The 20052-nt window shown below is 36.9% G+C and overlaps 1 protein-coding gene and 1 long non-coding RNA gene across 7 annotated transcripts in view; both read left to right on the forward strand.

The window, feature by feature from the left end:
- prkcbp1l (protein kinase C binding protein 1, like) overlaps nt 1-18193 on the forward strand; it is a 32163-nt gene extending 13970 nt beyond the window's left edge. For 4 of the 6 annotated variants that reach the window (XM_079849454.1, XM_079849451.1, XM_079849453.1 and 1 more), the window contains 18 exons: nt 45-205; nt 2122-2343; nt 3780-3893; nt 4020-4112; nt 4291-4378; nt 4462-4517; nt 5089-5166; nt 5359-5474; nt 6688-7160; nt 7243-7350; nt 7435-7587; nt 9084-9596; nt 9694-10137; nt 10839-10969; nt 11304-11384; nt 12085-12163; nt 12356-12595; nt 17608-18193. In XM_079849454.1, coding sequence (XP_079705580.1) covers nt 45-205; nt 2122-2343; nt 3780-3893; nt 4020-4112; nt 4291-4378; nt 4462-4517; nt 5089-5166; nt 5359-5474; nt 6688-7160; nt 7243-7350; nt 7435-7587; nt 9084-9596; nt 9694-10137; nt 10839-10969; nt 11304-11384; nt 12085-12163; nt 12356-12595; nt 17608-17786 — 3329 coding nt within the window. In that variant the 3' untranslated portion in view covers nt 17787-18193. The remainder of the gene's footprint in view (nt 1-44; nt 206-2121; nt 2344-3779; nt 3894-4019; nt 4113-4290; nt 4379-4461; nt 4518-5088; nt 5167-5358; nt 5475-6687; nt 7161-7242; nt 7351-7434; nt 7588-9083; nt 9597-9693; nt 10138-10838; nt 10970-11303; nt 11385-12084; nt 12164-12355; nt 12596-17607) is intronic. The other 2 variants (XM_079849456.1, XM_079849455.1) reach the window with 1 other exon arrangement.
- Nucleotides 15197-17601, forward strand: LOC307145866. The gene is made up of 3 exons (XR_013819010.1): nt 15197-16450; nt 16541-16610; nt 16861-17601. It is a non-coding gene; the product is annotated as an uncharacterized lncRNA (long non-coding RNA).
- Nucleotides 18194-20052: the final 1859 nt, after the last annotated feature.

Raw genomic sequence — 20052 nt, forward strand, 5'->3', positions numbered from 1 at the left:
CATGTGGGCTTTGCATAATGAAGCAGCTGTGTTTCTCCTGCCAGCGGCCCCTGATCTAGGATCAGCGGAACAGGCGCTGACTGCGCAGAAGAGGAAAGCACCCAGTCCTCCACATTCCTCAAACGGACACTCTCCCTCTGACACGTCACCCAGTCCCATAAAGAAGAAGAAGAAACCAGGATTAATCCACAGCAGTAAAGACCAAGTATGTTCCCTCACTGGCTTCCCTTTCTTCCTGATGTCCTTTTGTCCGATTTTAATTGGTTTGAGCTGAGAATTTTTCTTCAAATGCTTAATTTAAAAAACATTTAAAATCAAACTCTTGTCTCTTCCTGTGTCCTTTTATATTTCTTTCATTTGAACGGCCAAATTAAATAATCAGGGTTGATTGTGGCTTGTAAATCTGTGTGATTGATTTGATTTCTATTCAATGTGCAATTTTTAATGATAAAACGCTGGTCATTGAAAGGGGCCGAATGCTTTTACTGATTTGCATGAACAAAGTCGACCCCTTGTGGGGATTTTCTTTCTCAAAAAGCATTTGGACACTACAGGCATACTTAAAGGGATAGTTCACCCAAAAATGAAACTTTTGTCATTTACTCACACTCATGCTGTTCCAGATATTACTTTCTTCTATGGAGCACAAAAGAACGTTTCAACTGTTTTTGCCTATACAATGAAAGTCAATGGGGTCCAAACATCAGTGCACAAAATATGGACACTTTTTCAAAATATCTTGTTTTGTGTTGCACAGAAGAAAGAAAGGCATACAGGTTTCCAATGACACAAGCGTGAATAAATAACGAAATACATTTTTGGGTGAACAATCCCTTTGATGTATTTATGTCATTGCATTAGAGAATAAAATATTAAACCGTGTAGTGTTTACTTAAAGAACAACCTATTTTAAATGATAAAATAATAATTATACTGTTTATAATGAAGGCAAAATGTATTGATCCTTTCTGTTTATCATTTCATGTACACTATTCAAAAGTCTGGGGATCTGTAATGTTTTTTTTGTTTTTTTTTAATGGCTTTTGAAAGAAATGCATTAAAAACAGTAATATTGTGAAATATTATCACAATTTAAAATGGCTGTTTTTTTTATTGTAATATATTTTAAAATGTAATTCATTCAGCATCATTACGCCAGTCTTCAGTGTCACATGATCCTTTTAGAAATTATTCTTATATGATGATTTGATTCTCAAGAAACATTTCTGATTATTATCAGTGTTGAAAACAGTTGTGCTGCTTCATATTTTTATGGAAACTTTTTTTCCAGGAGTCTTTGATGAATAGGATTCCTTATTTCCTTTTTTTTTTTTTTAAATCTTAAAAAAATCTTGAACCCAAACTTTTGAACAGTAGTGTTCATATAGTTAATGTGATGAGCTACACCCGTGGTTTCTACTTTCCAGTTGGTTAAATGTCATAACAAAAATAGCTCAAAGGGAAGTTAGTTCTCAGAAAAGTTCTTTACCTATCATTTGTTTGCAAACTACACTTTTTAAAAAAATATTATGTAAGTGTCCGAATGCTTCTTTTTGGGCCCGCGTTAACCTTATCACAGCTAAAAATCAGACGTGAATGCTGTGCCGTCTTTGTGGTGGTGCGTCGCAGTACATATGAATGAACAATGTTTCATGAAAGATGCCAAATGTGGATTTGCTTATGTTTTTAATGCGAAAATAACGAGCAAATTTAAATTAACTAGTAACTTACAGTTATTGAGCACTAATTAGTTGTCATTTATGATGATTCCATATGAATCAAAACTTTGTCTAAAGTATATTTTGCCACTGTCCCATGATCCTGCTAATCTGTATTTGGCATCTGATGGTATTTTAGGATTTCATTCCAATCCTGGCGAAACACACTTGATCTCAGACACCACAAGGTTCTCAGATCACACATGAGTCATGTAGTGTGTTTACGGAAATGTGAATTGAAATCCTACACAGTGTCTTCCCAATGTGCCGCTTTTGACCCAGTGGTCATGTGACTGCTTACCTGTCCATGCTTGATTTATTGCAGTGCCTTGCTACATTTCCCCTGCGAGTGTTGTGGCTTGTGATTTGACCCCTTGCCCTGTCTCTCTTGCCTGCATTTCAGTGTGAGCTTAGACATGGTCCCTTTTACTATGTCAAGCAGCCCGCACTCACCACAGACCCTGTTGATGTTGTACCGCAGGACGGGCGGAACGACTTCTACTGCTGGGTGTGTCACCGCGAGGGCCAGGTGCTCTGCTGTGAGCTCTGCCCGCGCGTCTACCACGCCAAGTGCCTCAAACTGGCCGCAGAGCCTGAGGGCGACTGGTTTTGTCCAGAGTGCGAGGTACTGAGGACTGTACTGTGTCTGGATTAGTCAAGTCATGTGACTGTCCTTCTTGCACATTCAAATATGTTCAGAGCACAAAAAGCTACTTGTGTAGCGATAAATCATGTCCATAACCGGTCATATGGAAACCTAAGATCTGTTCCAAAACCTAGTGAGCTAAGTTCACAAAGTAGGAGAAATTATGCTTCCTTAAAGGGATAGTTCACCCAAAAATGGCCATTCTGTCATCATTTATTCGCCCTAATGTTGTAAAATGTATGGCTTTCTTTCTTCTGTGGAACATAAAAGAAGATATTTTGATGAACTTGTCTGTTTTTTGTTGTTGTTTTTTAACCATACAATGGAAGTCAATGGGCTGGAATGCTGTTTGGTCTTTTTCCAACATTCTTCAAAATATCTTCTTTTGTGTTCCAAAGGGTGAACTATCCCTTTAAGAAACCACAGTTTGGCTGAAATCTAAGACAAAATCACGGTGTCCTTTGTGGAGAATCCCTGAATGTTTATATCTAAAATAGCGGACGAGTCACGAGAAACATATTTCTTTCGGTACTGAAAAGTGTTAAAAATCGTTTAGCAGTATAATAACATTTTTGCTTATGTTGAACATTAGTATTGTGTTGTTAGTTTAACGACATGCTAACCTCAAACTGTTGCTCTTGTAGAGTATCTGCCTATGTAGAGTATTTAGTAAAACCGACTCAATTGCGTCATTTGAGCTATACTTCATGGGAGTGGGTGGAGCTAACTTGGCGCGTTTCGCTTGCTTCGAATTTTTTGTACAGCATCATGGGTAATGTCGTTTTTCACCACAAATTCTTGATTATTTTAAAACTAAGTTGAAATAATGCGAGCCAGCGATTTCAACAGAAACAAATACTATCGATTAACAACCTCGTAGCTCACAGTAAGGCTGTATTTAAACGTTTATAAGTTATCGTGCACTCTATAGTTAGGATGCTACCCATGATAGGAGCTGCCTATGTAGACAGCAAGCTCACTAGGTTTTGGAAATCTAGATGTGACAGACACTTCTCCTTTCCTAGAGTTCTATAATTTGCTTGGACTAGTATGAACCAGACCATTCAGAAAATAGTGAAACGAGTTGAATTTATGTAGAGGTCTAGATATTTGATATCATGAAATCTGAAATTTGGTCACAAATCAATTTATTCTGGTATGATTTGTATGTTAACAACTTAAAATAGCTTCAGTGCATTTTTACGCTCCTAATTTGGAGCAGACAGTTCTTACCAAGAAAGGAAAGAATATACTTTAACACATTTTATTACATCAGGCTAAATGGACAGTAACTATACTAAATGGACAGTAATCGACTGATATTCATGATATTATATGCTTGAGAACACAAATGATTATGAGCTGTTTGTGTGTGATGCATGTATATAGTACAGTCATTTCACTCTCTACTTCAGAAAATAACGGTGGCTGAATGCATAGAGACTCAGAGTAAAGCTATGACCATGCTGAACTTGGAGCAACTGTCCTACCTGCTGAAGTTTGCTCTGCAGAAGATGAAACAACCAGGGGTGAGTCAAATACCACATCCCTCACAATTAATTTAATCACCCCATATTTTCATTATGATGGGTATTGGTTTTCATGTGACTAATTCAATGCTTGCGGCGTATCTTTATGAATGATTAATCTTGCAGACGGAACCGTTTCAGAAGCCAGTGTCCCTGGAGCAGCACCCAGATTATGCCGAATATATATTTCACCCAATGGACCTGTGCACTCTAGAGAAGGTACGTTAGGTTTTTTGTATTACAAGTGTTCAGATATTTTTTGTCCTTATTTTAAAGCGTATATCTATTGTTTTATCATGTAAAACCTAATAAACTTCAAAATGTTTGCTTTTTGAGCCCACTGTATGTGCCTAAAGGTAACATAAATACTGTAACTGAGAAATATATGTGTCTGTAGAATATCAAGAAGAAAATGTATGGTTGCACAGAAGCATTTTTGGCTGACGTGAAGTGGATTCTACACAACTGTATCATTTATAATGGAGGTTAGTGCTGGTCTATGAAATCAATGTGCTTGTATCTTTACTCACATCAGTACATTCATGAAGTCTAAATGGCTCTATTTCAGGGAACCACAAGCTAACAGCAACCGCTAAAGTTATTGTCAAGATCTGTGAACATGAAGTGAGTAGTCTAATATTCTTACAATATATAAAACGTTTTATAAATGTATTTATTTTAAATTTATTTAACTCTTATGTTTAGCAAGGCTGCATTTATTTGATCAATAATACAATAAAACAGCAATTTAAATAACTGTTTTTTTATTTTAATATATGTTAAAATGTCATTTATTTCTGTGATGGTAAAGCTGAATTTGCAGCATCATTACTCCAGTCTTCAGAGTCACATGATCCTTCAGAAATCATTCTAAAATGATGATTTGCTTCTCAAGAAACATTTATTATTATTATCAATGTTGAAAACAGTTGATCTGATTAATATTTTTGTGGAAACTGTGATACACTTTTTTCAGGACTCTTTGATGAATAGAAAGTTCAAAAGAACAGCATTTCATCTTTTGTAACATTTTAAATGTTTTTACTGTCACGTTTGATCAATTTAATGCAGCCTCGCTGAATAGAAGAATTCTTTTCTTTTTTTAAATCTTACTGACCCCAAACTTTTGAAAGGTAGTATATGTGTACATATTTAAGTCCTGTAAAGTGATACAGTATCTGTAAATCATCCACAGATGAATGAAATTGAGGTTTGTCCAGAGTGCTACCTGTCTGCCTGTCAGAAGAGGGACAACTGGTTCTGTGAACCTTGTGTAAGAGGATGATTTTTTAAAAAGATATTATAGCACTATCCATATGTGAGTGATCTCTCTGGGTATCAAGCTGCTTCTTGGTTTGTAGATAATCCTATTAATTTTGTAATATATTTAAAAAAAACAGCCAGTCAATATCTGGGCTGTATTTCAAGTGTAGCTAATGGTCATGTTTGTTATGTTTTCATGTAGTCTCAGCCTCACCCTCTGGTGTGGGCTAAACTGAAAGGTTTTCCCTTCTGGCCTGCTAAAGCCCTGAGAGACAAGGACGGCCAGGTGGACGCACGTTTTTTTGGCCAGCATGACAGGTGAGCCTATTACTCTTCTATTTACTTAAGCCGGGGACACACTTAACGACTGTAAGGCCGATTATGAATGTAATTTGATACTTACGACTGATCATGCTCAAACTCGCCGAGTCAGAGACACAGTGTTCACAGTCGGTGTTTAAAATCTGCTCCAGTCATTGAAAACAGTCTGTAAGTGTGTTCAGTTCAGTCTTAGATTGTTTCAGCTAGTAGTTAAGTGTGTCCCTGGCATCAGGAATTCACTTAAAGAATATATTGAATATTTACAATATGATGGCAATGATTTTGTTTCCAATATACAAAATTAGCAACATCAATTAAATCAAAGCTTGAACTTAATTATTTTTTAATTTGACCTGTTCCTAAAGACCATTAGTTTCAAGTTTTGTGAACTGAGGGTGTTAAAACATATTTTAATAGCTTTTCTGATTTAAACTTAACTTCGGACTTAAACTAACTAGTTTGAATTATTTCTGCGAAGTTTATTACAACAATACAGCAGCCAATTCATTGCTACAATGTGTTTATATAAGTTTGCAAAAGTTAATTTTATGTTTTAAAAATGAGTTAATATTACTGTATTGCTTTATTGGTAAAACAAATAAATTGTGAAGAAAAAAAAAATTGCTAAGGCATACATATTCATTCTAATCTGCTGATTTGCTGCTCAAGAAACATTTCTTCTTATTATTTAATGTAGAAAATAGTTGTGCTGCTTCATATTTTTTTGTGAAAAGCCAAGATGTACTACCATTCAAAAGTTTTGGGGTCAGTAAGATTAAAAAAAAAAAATGAAGAAGCAGTAAAGTGGCAGTAAAGACATTAATGTTACAAAATGTTTCCATTTCAAATAAATGCTGATAAATGCACTTAAATGTATCATGGTTTCCACACAAATATTAAGTAGCACAACTCAATATTATTTAAGATTTAGCATTGTTTCTTGAGCATCACATCAGCATATCAGAATAATTTCTGTGACACTGAAGACTGGAGTAATGGCTGATGATAAATTATTACTGTTTGATCGAATTAATGCAGACTTGGTGAGCATTTTGACAAGGTGACTTCTTCAAAACATTAAAACATTTTATTTATTCCAAACTTTTGAGCGGTAGTGTACATCAACAAGGGTCTTATAGAGTCATACTGCCATACGCATTTTTTAAATTTGTATTAAAATATGTACTTACCCCCATCATTTCCCTTTCAGAGCCTGGGTGCCCATAAACAACTGTTACCTCATGTCTAAGGAGATCCCTTTCTCTGTGAAGAAGACCAAAAGCATCTTCAACAGCGCCATGCAAGAAATGGAGGTCTACGTGGAAAACGTGCGCAAGAAATACAGCGTGTTCAACTACGCGCCGTTCCGGACGCCTTACACACCCAACAACCAGTTCCAAATGCTGCAGGACCCTAGTAACCCTAAAAAAGGCACGGTGAAGAATGAGAAACAGGACAAAGTCAAGTTCAACTTCGATATGACCGCATCCCCCAAGATGCTCCTGGGTAAGACAGTGATGTCAGGAGGGGCGGGACGACGGATCTCTGTGACGGACATGCCCAGATCGCCAATGAGCACCAACTCTTCGGTCCACACGGGGTCAGACCTGGAGCAGGACGAGCGAGGGGCGAGAGTGTCATCGAGTCACTATAGCGCCGGTGAAGACTCAATGGATTATACAGGTGATTAACTAGATTTCCTGCCTTCAAATGGCCAATATTTAGTTTAATAGTGGGTAATAAAGTTTTCAAATTTGGCTCCCAGCGTCCCCTGCGTCTCTGAAGACAAGCGGCAGCCCCAAGCCTCTCCTACCCACGCCGGTTAAACAGGAAAGGAGCTCAGCCACGGGAGGCATCCTCAACCTCAATCTTGGTGAGTCTAAAATCAACACAGTGACCACTGCACCACTTATTCCTCTGTGCTTGTTGAATATTTGTGTTGAATGTATTCCCTCAGATCGCATTAAAGCTGAAATGGACCTGAAGGAGTTGAGTGAGACTGTACAACAACAGCAGCAACAGCAGCAAGGGACGTCCGTTCTCCTCACATCTCCCAAAAAACCTACTAGAAGTTTGGATAAAACTATAGAGAGCTGCAAGGCCCAGCTGGGTAATGAACACACAAACACACTGAAATGATGATAGACCTCAACAATGACCCTCCACTTTTTCAGCAACCTTGTTTCCACAAATATTTCCTCCACATTCTTCATTAAAGAGCCTTGAATCATGCTTTGAGATCAATCACAACATTGCAATATTTGAATTCAAGCAACTAAAATATTGTTTTTACAGGGTTTGTGCCATTCAGAATTGCATTGAGAATGTCTTTTGAATTCCAATTCAATTCCTAGATTTGAACTGATGTAGCAAAAAGGAACTAGTATTGAAATTTGAATACAAAGAAGTAGAAAAATTCAAATAAATTTCTATAACTGTAATAAGTGTCATTTTTAACAAGAAAAAGGAAAGTTTGTTAAGATGATACTGTCAAAAAGAAAGACTAAGGTTTCCCAGAGTGCCATAACTGTCATTAACTTTCTTTGAATTGCAATTCAATCACATTTCTCTTTCTGTCATTCCGTTTCATATTCCAATTCAGCTTCCTGTGTTGGATGTGACTAATTCAGTTCAAATTCCAAAATATGAATTGAAAGGGAGCTTATTCAAAATTTTCGCAACCTTAACATCTTTTTATGAGGCAATAAACTCCACTTACAACTCCCATAAAGCATTGTAACTATTAATCTAATCAGTCTGGATTTTTTGTGTAGTTTCATTGTCTTATCAGAATCCATAACTACTGTTTCTATGCTCAACCCTACAGTGTTCTGTATTCATTTAACATTTGGTTGGTAGCTAGCAATTTAACTAACCTGCTAATGTTAGCTAAAGTTATGTAGCTAGCCTGCAAAAACTCACAGTGGGTAATGCCTAGATTTTTGTTTGTGATTGGCGGGTCTTGCTTCAAGAATTGTCGGTTATGTATTACTCAAAATGTTGTACTTCACTGAGAATTTAGTGATTACAAATGTATATTTTTTTCAAATGGAAGGTAAAATCACACTATGGCTTTTACAGTACATATATAAAAGAACAGCATGTATGATTAAGATTATAAATATTTTTACTGTCATTTTTGATCTATTAAATGCACCCTTCCCCAAAAAAAGTAGTTTCTCTAAAAGCAAAAACGAAAATTTATTAATGATTCAAGATGATCACACACACAAACATGCTCTTATAGTGAAAATGTCCTTTTTGTTTTGAGAAACTTTCTGTTCCTCAAAGAATCCTGAAAGAAATCATGCTTTTTTACAAAAATATTAAACAGCACAACTGTTTTCAACATTGATAATAATCAGAAATGGTTCCTGAGCACTAAATCACCAGATTACAATGATTTCTGAAATATCATGTGACTCTGAAGACTGGAATAATGATGCAGAAAATTGCAACTGTCGTGATCAAATACAAATCTTACTGACCCCAAACTTTCGAACAGAAGTGTACATCTGAAGCCCTACTTTTAAGCTCCATATATATCCTCAGATATGCATTCTGTAACATTTAAAACTGAAAAAATGTCTCTTTCTCTGTCCACAGGAATCGATGAGATCTCAGACGATGTTGAGCACAGTGATTCGGACGACTCGGACAAATCTGACTCCAGTGACAGCGAATACATGTCTGACGACGAGCAGAAGCCCAAGAACACTAACCACAACAACAGTGTCCACAAAGACTCCAAAAAGAGACCCAGACCTCCATCTGCTCAAGGGCAAGACCAAGACGCTGCCCCATCAACCACTGGAGGAACTACAGGTGGGGACAAGAAATCCTCAGATCCCCAGACCAAAGAGAAGTTAAGTGGTGGCGTGGAGAAAGACCCTCAGGAGAAGAACAAACCCCTGCAGACGACCCAGAAGGAGCGGTCACAGCCTGGGCAGGACGTCCGGCCCGCCGGACCAGCGCCGGATGTGGACTCGGACTCTGAACGGGAGCTGGTTATAGACCTCGGTGAAGAACCAGGTGGGAGGGAAAAGAAGAGAGCCAAGCGAGAGACTCCATCAGCTCCAGTCTCCACACCTAAAGACCAGGCGGGCATTAAAACAGATGGTAGATACCTAACATTTTGGATTTTGTTTCTCTAAAAACATTTCTAGAATATCTAAACTGAAGCTTTAAATTTACATTGCGTTCTTCCCTCTGTTAGGTAAATCTCCTGCATCTACCAGCATATCAGCTTCTCCATCCACAGATAACACTTCATCTTCCTCCAATCCTGGTCCAAAAGATGCAGCCTCATCAGCCATCAAGCCTCCAGCCACCGTCACAACAGCATCTACCACCCAAGCCAACTCCACCTCCACCTCCACCGTTCAGCCCGTGTCAACCGTCCCTGCCGCTTCCAATGTGGTGAAAAAACAGCGCCCTCTGCTGCCCAAGGAGAGCACACAGCCGGCACAAAGGCCTGCGACGTGGAACCAGGCTGGTGGTAAATTCCAGACCTCGTCTCAGAAGTGGCACATGCAGAAGGTGCAGAGACAGCAACAACAAGGAGAGACGGTTCCTCAAACAGCGGCACAGAGCCAAGCGCAGCCCCAGACCTCAGCCAACAACTCCAGCACACGCTACCAAACCAGACAATCCGTCAAAGGTAAATACATCGATTCCCAGTGACTCCAGCAAACGCTACCAAACCAGACAGTGTGTCAAAGGTAAATACATTGACTCCCAGTGCAGAAGTTTTATTCCCATATAAATATATATATTTAGATAATATATAGATAATAATAATTTTATTTAATTACTAGGATTTGTGTGAGTATTTCCCATGAACCCCTGAGCTGAAATATTCAGTTTAAATCTATGTTTAAAAAATATTTAAAAATATTCGATTTTTCTAATCTAGGTGATAAATATATTTTTATTTAATGACTAGACTTTGCATAAGATCTTTTATTATTCCCTTTTATGTATTCCCCTTTGAATGTATTTTTAGATTACAATAAAAACTAAAATGTCATTTTTTATTTTTGCTATAATATGCTACCTAGAATGCTTTGCTCTACAGAACTGACATAAACAATGAGCACACCATATCAAATAAATCACTTAACTTTATTTGGACATCATGATTCATCAGCTGTCCATCTGTGTGAGGTTAATGACAATTTTAGAGCTCAAATAACGATCTTTCATGGAAAAAAAGTGAAGTAAAGGGATTTCACAAATAGATATGAGCTTCAGATTTATCCCCAAACATTTTTTGGGGGCTATATTTATTTTCTGTGATGATGACCTTATGGAACTTAATTTGTATGGAAGCCAAAAACATCTTTTCTCTTGTTTCACCAGCTGTTCAACAGAAAGACACTTCCCCTGTTAACACAGGGTCTGGTACGTCCACTTCCAGCCTTGCTGGAGACTTCCTCACCCCTCCTGCCTCTGCTGATGTCGCCGCTGACATCGCCAAGTACACCACTAAGGTGAGTCATACATTCACTTCAGAAGTAAACACTGTCAAAATGTTTCATTAAATAGTTCCATTAGTACAATAACGCCTTCAAAAAGCAATACAACATTTCTTAATTGACCTTGATGGCAGGCCACATCTAATTCAAGTGGCTCTGTGCTGTAAATTTTGGAAGTGCAACTTAAGAAATTAATTCTGAGGCTTTTTGGATAACTAGTTTGAACATATAATTGATCCAACTGATTATAACTACTGCTGAACTGCTATTACTCAAATTGTCTAAATAATTTTAAAGTCAATGGTGAATTTGACTGTGATGTTGTCTGTGTTATCCATCATTATGGAAGGTGATGGACGTGATCAAGGGAACAATGACAGAGATATACAATGATCTCTCTAAGAGCACGACGGGGAACACCATTGCAGAGGTGTGTACTTTTTGTGCCTTATTTCATTCCTACTAGTTAACTTTATTCCATCATCCACACTCTTTGTCAATGTGTATTTTATGAAAAGTTAAACTTCTCCAAGACACTTACAGGTCGCAAGTTGACAGACTGAATTCATATTATGCCAATACTTTGATAGGGTTCAATGTACAAATACCATGAAATCAGTCCCAGTGTTGGAAGAATAATTTTTTTATCATTTTGTTTGGGACCAGATTATCTAGAAGATCCACCAACATGTTCTTAATTTTTTTTTGACAAACCAAATATAGCTTTCGAGTTTTTAGCTAATACAGATTTTAAAACCTGATATAGTTTACCATACATTTTTCTCACCACAAAATAGCCACAGAAGCATTAAAGTCATCATGTAAAGGAAGTTGCGATAGTCATTTCTTCCCTATTGAGACCTTGACTTATTGCAAAACCTCTTCTCGAACAAGAAAAAATGTAAGGTGGGACGTGATTGGATGGTTGTTGTTTGGCATTGGCGGTTGCCCCGCCCTCACATCAATAAACACATCATTAGAGAAGAGATGAGCTGCAAGAGGGCAGGAAGTTATTTTGATAAAAGGTTACGAGGGCACATGAATTAAAAAAAAGATGATGTGCACGGATAAATTATTTATAATAATATATTCCACAAAAAAATTGTTACATTCTCTGGATTTTGTTGCAGATCCGGCGGTTGCGAATTGAAATTGAGAAACTCCAGTGGTTGCATCAGCAGGAGCTGTCAGAGATGAAGCATAACCTGGGTAACTCTCCTTGATGACTTACAATAGCACTGCAAACTGTGTTTAAGGATGCTATAGCAAACACTTTTGTTATCTAATGCAATTTAGAGAACATTTATTAAAGGCCCACTAAACTCCTACAAGTTCTAGATGACCAGGCCAGAGCTTTAACCACTAATACTAAATCACCAGTGTGTGTGTGTTTGTGTGTAGAGCTGACCATGGCTGAAATGAGGCAGAGTCTAGAGCAGGAGAGAGAGCGGCTGGTGTCAGAGGTCAAGAAACAGATGGAGGTGGAGAAACAGCAGGCGGTGGATGAGACCAAGAAGAAGCAGTGGTGTGCCAACTGCAAGAAGGAGGCCATTTTCTACTGCTGCTGGAACACAAGTTACTGCGACTACCCATGCCAGCAGGCACACTGGCCCGAACACATGAAATCCTGCACACAGTCAGGTAACTAAACATTTCTATACCTAGCTTTTACTTTTTAGCACCTTTACCAAAACTATTGTCAATGGAATCGGGAAATGTTGCATGACAGATTCGAACTTTCATCGGCCAAATAAGCGCCAAAGCTCAATCTGTCAATGCAAATGTACCAAATGCTAAGCCACTGCTCTGAATAGCTGTTTAGAATAACATACTAACATACTACTTAATGTATTAGTTCACCCAAAAATGAAGCTCTATGTATGTTGGATAATCAATGTTTATACATAATATAAAAGTACACACACATTTATATATATATATATATATATATATATATGTATATATGTATGTATGTACACTCACCTAAAGGATTATTAGGAACACCTGTTCAATTTCTCATTAATGCAATTATCTAATCAACCAATCACATGGCAGTTGCTTCAATGCATTTAGGGGTGTGGTCCTGGTCAAGACAATCTCCTGAACTCCAAACTGAATGTCAGAATGGGAAAGAAAGGTGATTTAAGCAATTTTGAGCGTGGCATGGTTGTTGGTGCCAGACGGGCCGGTCTCAGTATTTCACAATCTGCTCAGTTACTGGGATTTTCACGCACAACCATTTCTAGGGTTTACAAAGAATGGTGTGAAAAGGGAAAAACATCCAGTATGCGGCAGTCCTGTGGGCGAAAATGCCTTGTTGATGCTAGAGGTCAGAGGAGAATGGGCCGACTGATTCAAGCTGATAGAAGAGCAACTTTGACTGAAATAACCACTCGTTACAACCGAGGTATGCAGCAAAGCATTTGTGAAGCCACAACACGCACAACCTTGAGGCGGATGGGCTACAACACCAGAAGACCCCACCGGGTACCACTCATCTCCACTACAAATAGGAAAAAGAGGCTACAATTTGCACGAGCTCACCAAAATTGGACAGTTGAAGACTGGAAAAATGTTGCCTGGTCTGATAAGTCTCGATTTCTGTTGAGACATTCAGATGGTAGAGTCAGAATTTGGCGTAAACAGAATGAGAACATGGATCCATCATGCCTTGTTACCACTGTGCAGGCTGGTGGTGGTGGTGTAATGGTGTGGGCGATGTTTTCTTGGCACACTTTAGGCCCCTTAGTGCCAATTGGGCATCGTTTAAATGCCAAGGCCTACCTGAGCATTGTTTCTGACCATGTCCATCCCTTTATGACCACTATGTACTAGGGATGGGAACGACACGGGATTTGGGAAATCGACTGTCGAGGCCCATGTGTCGACTTTTTGTCGGATTGTCGGCCTTTTTTTTTCTTTTTTTTTTTTAAAGAGCAGCAGCAATGCGGAGGGTGGAAAATATTCTACATCAGGGTCCGAAATTAAGGCCAAATGCGGGTAGATTTTCTGTTTGGCGAGTAAACCTCAAAAGGCTATCCGCCACACTGGCGGGTGAATGTTCATAACAAAATATGAAATTTTAAGCGCGCACGCACGAGCAGAGAGAGAGAGCGAGTCCCGGCCAGGCGTCCTTTCGACAAGCGTCCTTGACAGGGCGGCCAGAGCTTCTTTGCAGCTCAAGTCGGCGGCGGTGTGTACGTACCTACAGTTGACAGAAACAGCTCTTTCTGTTGACGGCGCTGAGGAAAAAGCTCCCGCCACTGTAAGAAGCTGTCGCCGCCCATTTGTGTCCTCCTGCGGTGCAGAACGTCTTCAGCACTCGCGGATCGTGCATATTTCCGCTGCTGCTTCTGTTTACACACCATGGTCGTTCTTTTCTCGAGAAAAGGAGTTTTCTCATAGCGTTTGCAACGCAATACTCGTTCCCTTATCTCTCAGGGAACCGAGGTTAAAGTAAAGTTATAATAACTTAAGTAAAGTAAATAAAAATAAAGTTTATTAAATGTAATAAATTAAAAGCCCAAAAAAAAAATGCAATTTGGAAATCCCACAAGCCCCGCCCCCTCGACATGTCGACACTCTATTTTTTTTGTCGAGTGGAGCATGTGTCGAATGTCGGTCGTTTTGTCGACAAAAAGTCCCATCCCTACTATGTACCCATCCTCTGATGGCTACTTCCAGCAGGATAATGCACCATGTCACAAAGCTCGAATCATTTCAAATTGGTTTCTTGAACATGACAATGAGTTCACTGTACTAAAATGGCCCCCACAGTCACCAGATCTCAACCCAATAGAGCATCTTTGGGATGTGGTGGAACGGGAGCTTCGTGCCCTGGATGTGCATCCCACAAATCTCAATCAACTGCAAGATGCTATCCTATCAATATGGGCCAACATTTCTAAAGAATGCTTTCAGCACCTTGTTGAATCAATGCCACGTAGAATTAAGGCAGTTCTGAAGGCGAAAGGGGGTCAAACACAGTATTAGTATGGTGTTCCTAATAATCCTTTAGGTTAGTGTATGTATGTATGTGTGTGTGTGTGTGTGTGTGTGTGTGTGTATATATATATGTATGTGTGTGTGTGTGTGTATATATATGTATGTATGTGTGTGTATATATATATATATATATATATATATATATATATATATATAAAAGCCTAGATGTAATGTGTTCATCATATAAAGTGATAGTGTGTATTCAGAAGACTTTAAACCACTCAGATCATATGGATTTCTTTTACGATCTCTTTGTGAACTTTTTGAGCCGTCAAAGTTTTGGGTTTCATTAAAAATATCTTCATTTGTGTTTTGAAGATGAACGAAAGTTTTATGGTTTTGGAACGACTTGAGAGTGAATAATTTATGACAAAACTTTCATTTTGGGTGAATTATTCCTTTAAACTCTTTCTCTATTATATAGCGTCCGCCTCCCACACCGGAGTCCCCGGTTCGAATCCCGCTCGGAGTGGGTCGAGTAGGACTGGTTACACAATGCACTCAACATGAATATTCAATTTTAGTGTAATGCAATTTTTGTTGTCGGATCAAATAATAACATCACTTTAAAAAAAGTGATGTTAAGACAATTAAATAAAAAAATGCTAAATAACCTATTTAAATTCCAAGACTAAAACAGAATGCCACTCGCATTGTAGAATGTATAGCTTTTTATTTATTTTCATTTTTAATTCACGATTTACAATTGACCCTTTTCACATTTCTGGGGTTCTCACTAGCGTAAGTCGTAATAGTTGGGTAAATTATGACAAATTTGCTCCCGTAGCAAAAGAAAAAATTCCATAATAGTGTTTCTATGATTTTCCAAAAGAGGATTTTTTGCTTTTACTCCCTCATCCATTGTATTATAAATGCTCACGCAGCAGCGTTAGCCAGTTTTCTGTAATATAATGCCAAGGTAATAAAAAACAAAAGTATACTCTAAAAAAAGATGGTTCTTTAAGGCCCGTTCACTCCAAGGACGACAACTATAATACTATAATGATAAAGATGTAGCTCTAAAAATCATTCTAAATATAAAAGAATAGCAGAGTTCACACCACAGCTATAATGATAACGGCACAGAGAAAAGATATCATTGCAATCACTTTCAGAACGATTTTGTCCAGCTGATGAACGATAAAAACATTGACAGCCAATCAGAATCCATCCTGCTGTAAGGAACTTGAGCATTTAAAGCGGCAGACAACAAAACTGCAGCGCTCTTAGAATAAACAACTATATTGTAATGCTATTATAGTTCTCTTTTTTTATAGTTCTTGGTGTAAACGGGTCTTTACACATAGTAACAGTTCTATTTAGAACCGCATCATCCTGAAGAACCCTTTAAATGCTGAAATGGTTCTTTGTGTTAGAGTTTAGGGTTCTTTATTCCCGCCTTTTTGTTTTTCAAATTTGTAACTATCAAGGCCACCTCATTACTGATTTTCTGGAGATCAGCTACACAGACTGTCAACACACTCTCAACAGGTAAATTATTTCTTTCTTAAAATGTCAATAAATTGTAACTTTCATTTTGTAACTGGTTTCTTATCCAATCATGTCTTTTCCTCTTTTTAGTTAAACAGAACAAAGTAAGTGTAAGTGTGACCAGCACTGTTCGGTTAAGGATACTTCTCTTCTCCACTAAGTAAGTAACAGAGATATTTAATTTCTGATCCATATTTTTTTTTATTATTATTACTTTATATATAAACATAATCAGTCGCAAAAAAAATGAAAGCTATCCCATGACTTTATATCACTTTTTTCCTTTTAACATTGTAAAGGTCTCACATACTGTCCATTTTTGCTCATTTTGACCTTCATAAACATAATTGTTTTTACATAAACAAATGGAAGAGACACACTGTAACTCGAAACTCAATTGTGTTTTTCAGATGCTGTCGTACCATAACCTCATCATCTGCAGAGAGAAACTGACACTCAGAATACACACATAATGAAGGACGTAAAAGAGGATTGTGAAGAGATTTCACTAAAACTTGGCCTATATCTATATCATGTTCAATAGCAATTGTTATTTATTAATGTATTCAGCTAATAACTCTTGTTAGAGCACTGTCATTCTTGCTACAATTTGCCATATCAATAAAAAAAATAAAAGTACCTAATTGAAACACCATGCTGTTTGTTGTTGTTGGTGTTGTTTTTATGTAAAACCCAAATAGAGGCTACATGATAATACAAGACCAGTCAGATCGAGGGGTAAAAAAACAAACAATATTAATTAATAATATGTACAAATATGAATTATACTAATATTAATGAAAATAAACTATTATTAAGGTCCTTTATAACACTTTCAAAGCACGGTTCTTAATGGAACCTTATAAAAAGGGTTCTGTTATTGTTACAAGTCGAATATACCAAATTTGGTTTTTAAGATTGTATACTTTTTTTTTTAAATGGCGCTGTATTTACGATGTTAAAGATTGTGGAAGCGTGTCTGGTCTGTGAAAAGGGTCAGTTTTTGAACTAGTAGACAGTATCTATCTACAATATATACAGTGATGTATTCAGTATGTGGTAAGCTATATTCCCTTCTGAACCACTCTCTTTTTACAAATGCATTTATTATTGAAAAGCAATCGTCTCAATAAATAATTCTCTATTCTTCCTCATAGCCACAGCATCTCAGCCTGAAACTGAAGCAGAAGCCAGTTCGGACGCAGCCGGAAAACCTGTAGGACAGTCCCCTAAAACCCAACCGCCATCTACCGGAGAAAGAACGTCACCCGCAAACCACGGACCCTCCCCCTCCACAGACAACACTAAAGGCAGCTCCTCCGTTGCCGTCTCGTAGCTTTTTCATCATCAGAGCGGTGCCATTCAAAGAGAGTCAGATGTGAACACCAAAGGACCTTGACTCACTTCAAACAGACTGTTTATTGTTCAGTGCGGTCATGACATGATGTCAGCACACTTCCTGTTCACTACATCAAACTCGACATTAGGACACTGCCTATAAAAGTTTGATTCATTTCTACGTACATTTCGTATTTGAATTTGTGACTTGTTTAGTACAAAGACGGAAACACCCTTTGATATAAAATATGCAACTGTAAAACTGTTGTGCTTTTTTTTTTTTTTTTTATACATATCAACTTTTGTAAACTTCAACAATTGTGTTTGATCAATATCATTTTTTTCTCTTAATGTGAAAGATGCACTTAGAAGTGCCTCTGGAAGAGTAAGTTCACTTTATGTAAAGGTAAATGAAGAGCGTGTTTGTGCAGGTCAAAAACGTACGGAATATGATTGTTAGTACTCATGGATTGTCACTACGTTTCTTGGAAAGATTCAAAGGTTTATATCTTTCAGATCTTTCACCCATGAAAGGCTTCTTGATCAACAAAAAAATTGCAGAAATCTAGAGGAGCAAAGGAAAAGATTTTACTTATTGTGGGCATGTTTCTTTTTTTCTCTTGTCTTGTGGACTCTCTTGTTTACATACTGTAAATACAAAAGATTAAGCAGAGATATCTGTAAGAAAAATAAAGTCTTCATGAGACACAAAACTTTGGTATGTGTTTTACCCATTTGTATCTAAAAATACATCAATCTATCCATCCATCTATATATCTATCATCTATCTATATATCTATCATGTATCTATATATCTATCCATCATCTATCTATCATCTATTCATCCATCTATCATCTATCCATCCATTTATATATCTATCATCTATCTATATATCTATCATCTATCCATCCATCTATATATCTATCATCCATCTATATATCTATCGAATCCAATCATGTGTCCCACTGTGTCTATCTATCATCTCTCCATCCATCTATATATCTATCATCTATCCATCCATTTATATATCTATCATCTATCTATATATCTATCATCGATCTATATATCTATCCATCATCTATCTATCATCTATCTATATATCTATCCATCATCTATCTATCATCTATCCATCCATCTATATATCTATCATCGATCTATATATCTATCCATCATCTATCTATCATCTCTCCATCCATCTATATATCTATCATCTATTCATCCATCTATATATCTATCATCTATCAATATATCTATCTATCATCTATTCATCCATCTATCTATCTATCATCTATTCATCCATTTATATATCTATCGTCTATCTATATACCTATCATCTATCCATCCATCTATACATCTATCATCTATCTATATATCTATCATCTATCCATCCATCTATATATCTATCATCTATCTATATACCTATCATCTATCCATCCATCTATATATCTATCCATCATCTATTCATCCATCTATATATCTATCATCTATCCATCCATTTATATATCTATCATCTATCTATATATCTATCCATCATCTATCTATCTATCTATCTATCTATCTATCTATCTATCTATCTATCTATCTATCTATCTATCTATCTATCTATCTATCTATCTATTCATATATCTCTATCTATCTATCTATCTATCTATCTATCTATCTATCTATCTATCTATCTATCTATCTATCTATCTATCTATCTATCCATCCATCCATTTATCTATCTATCTCATATATCTCTATCTATCTATCGAACTATCTATCTATCTATCTATCTATCTATCTATCTATCTATCTATCTATCTATCTATCTATCTATCTATCTATCTATCTATCTATCTATTCATATATCTCTATCTATCTATCTATCTATCTATCTATCTATCTATCTATCTATCTATCTATCTATCTATCTATCTATCTATCTATCCATCCATCCATTTATCTATCTATCTCATATATCTCTATCTATCTATCGAACTATCTATCTATCTATCTATCTATCTATCTATCTATCTATCTATCTATCTATCTATCTATCTATCTATCTATCTATCTATCTATCTATCTATTCATATATCTCTATCTATCTATCTATCTATCTATCTATCTATCTATCTATCTATCTATCTATCTATCTATCTATCTATCTATCTATCTATCTATCTATCTATCTATCCATCCATCCATTTATCTATCTATCTCATATATCTCTATCTATCTATCGAACTATCTATCTATCTATCTATCTATCTATCTATCT

The sequence above is a fragment of the Squalius cephalus genome (genome assembly GCF_949319135.1).
Source record: "Squalius cephalus genome assembly, chromosome: 18".
Lineage (NCBI taxonomy): Eukaryota > Metazoa > Chordata > Actinopteri > Cypriniformes > Leuciscidae > Squalius > Squalius cephalus.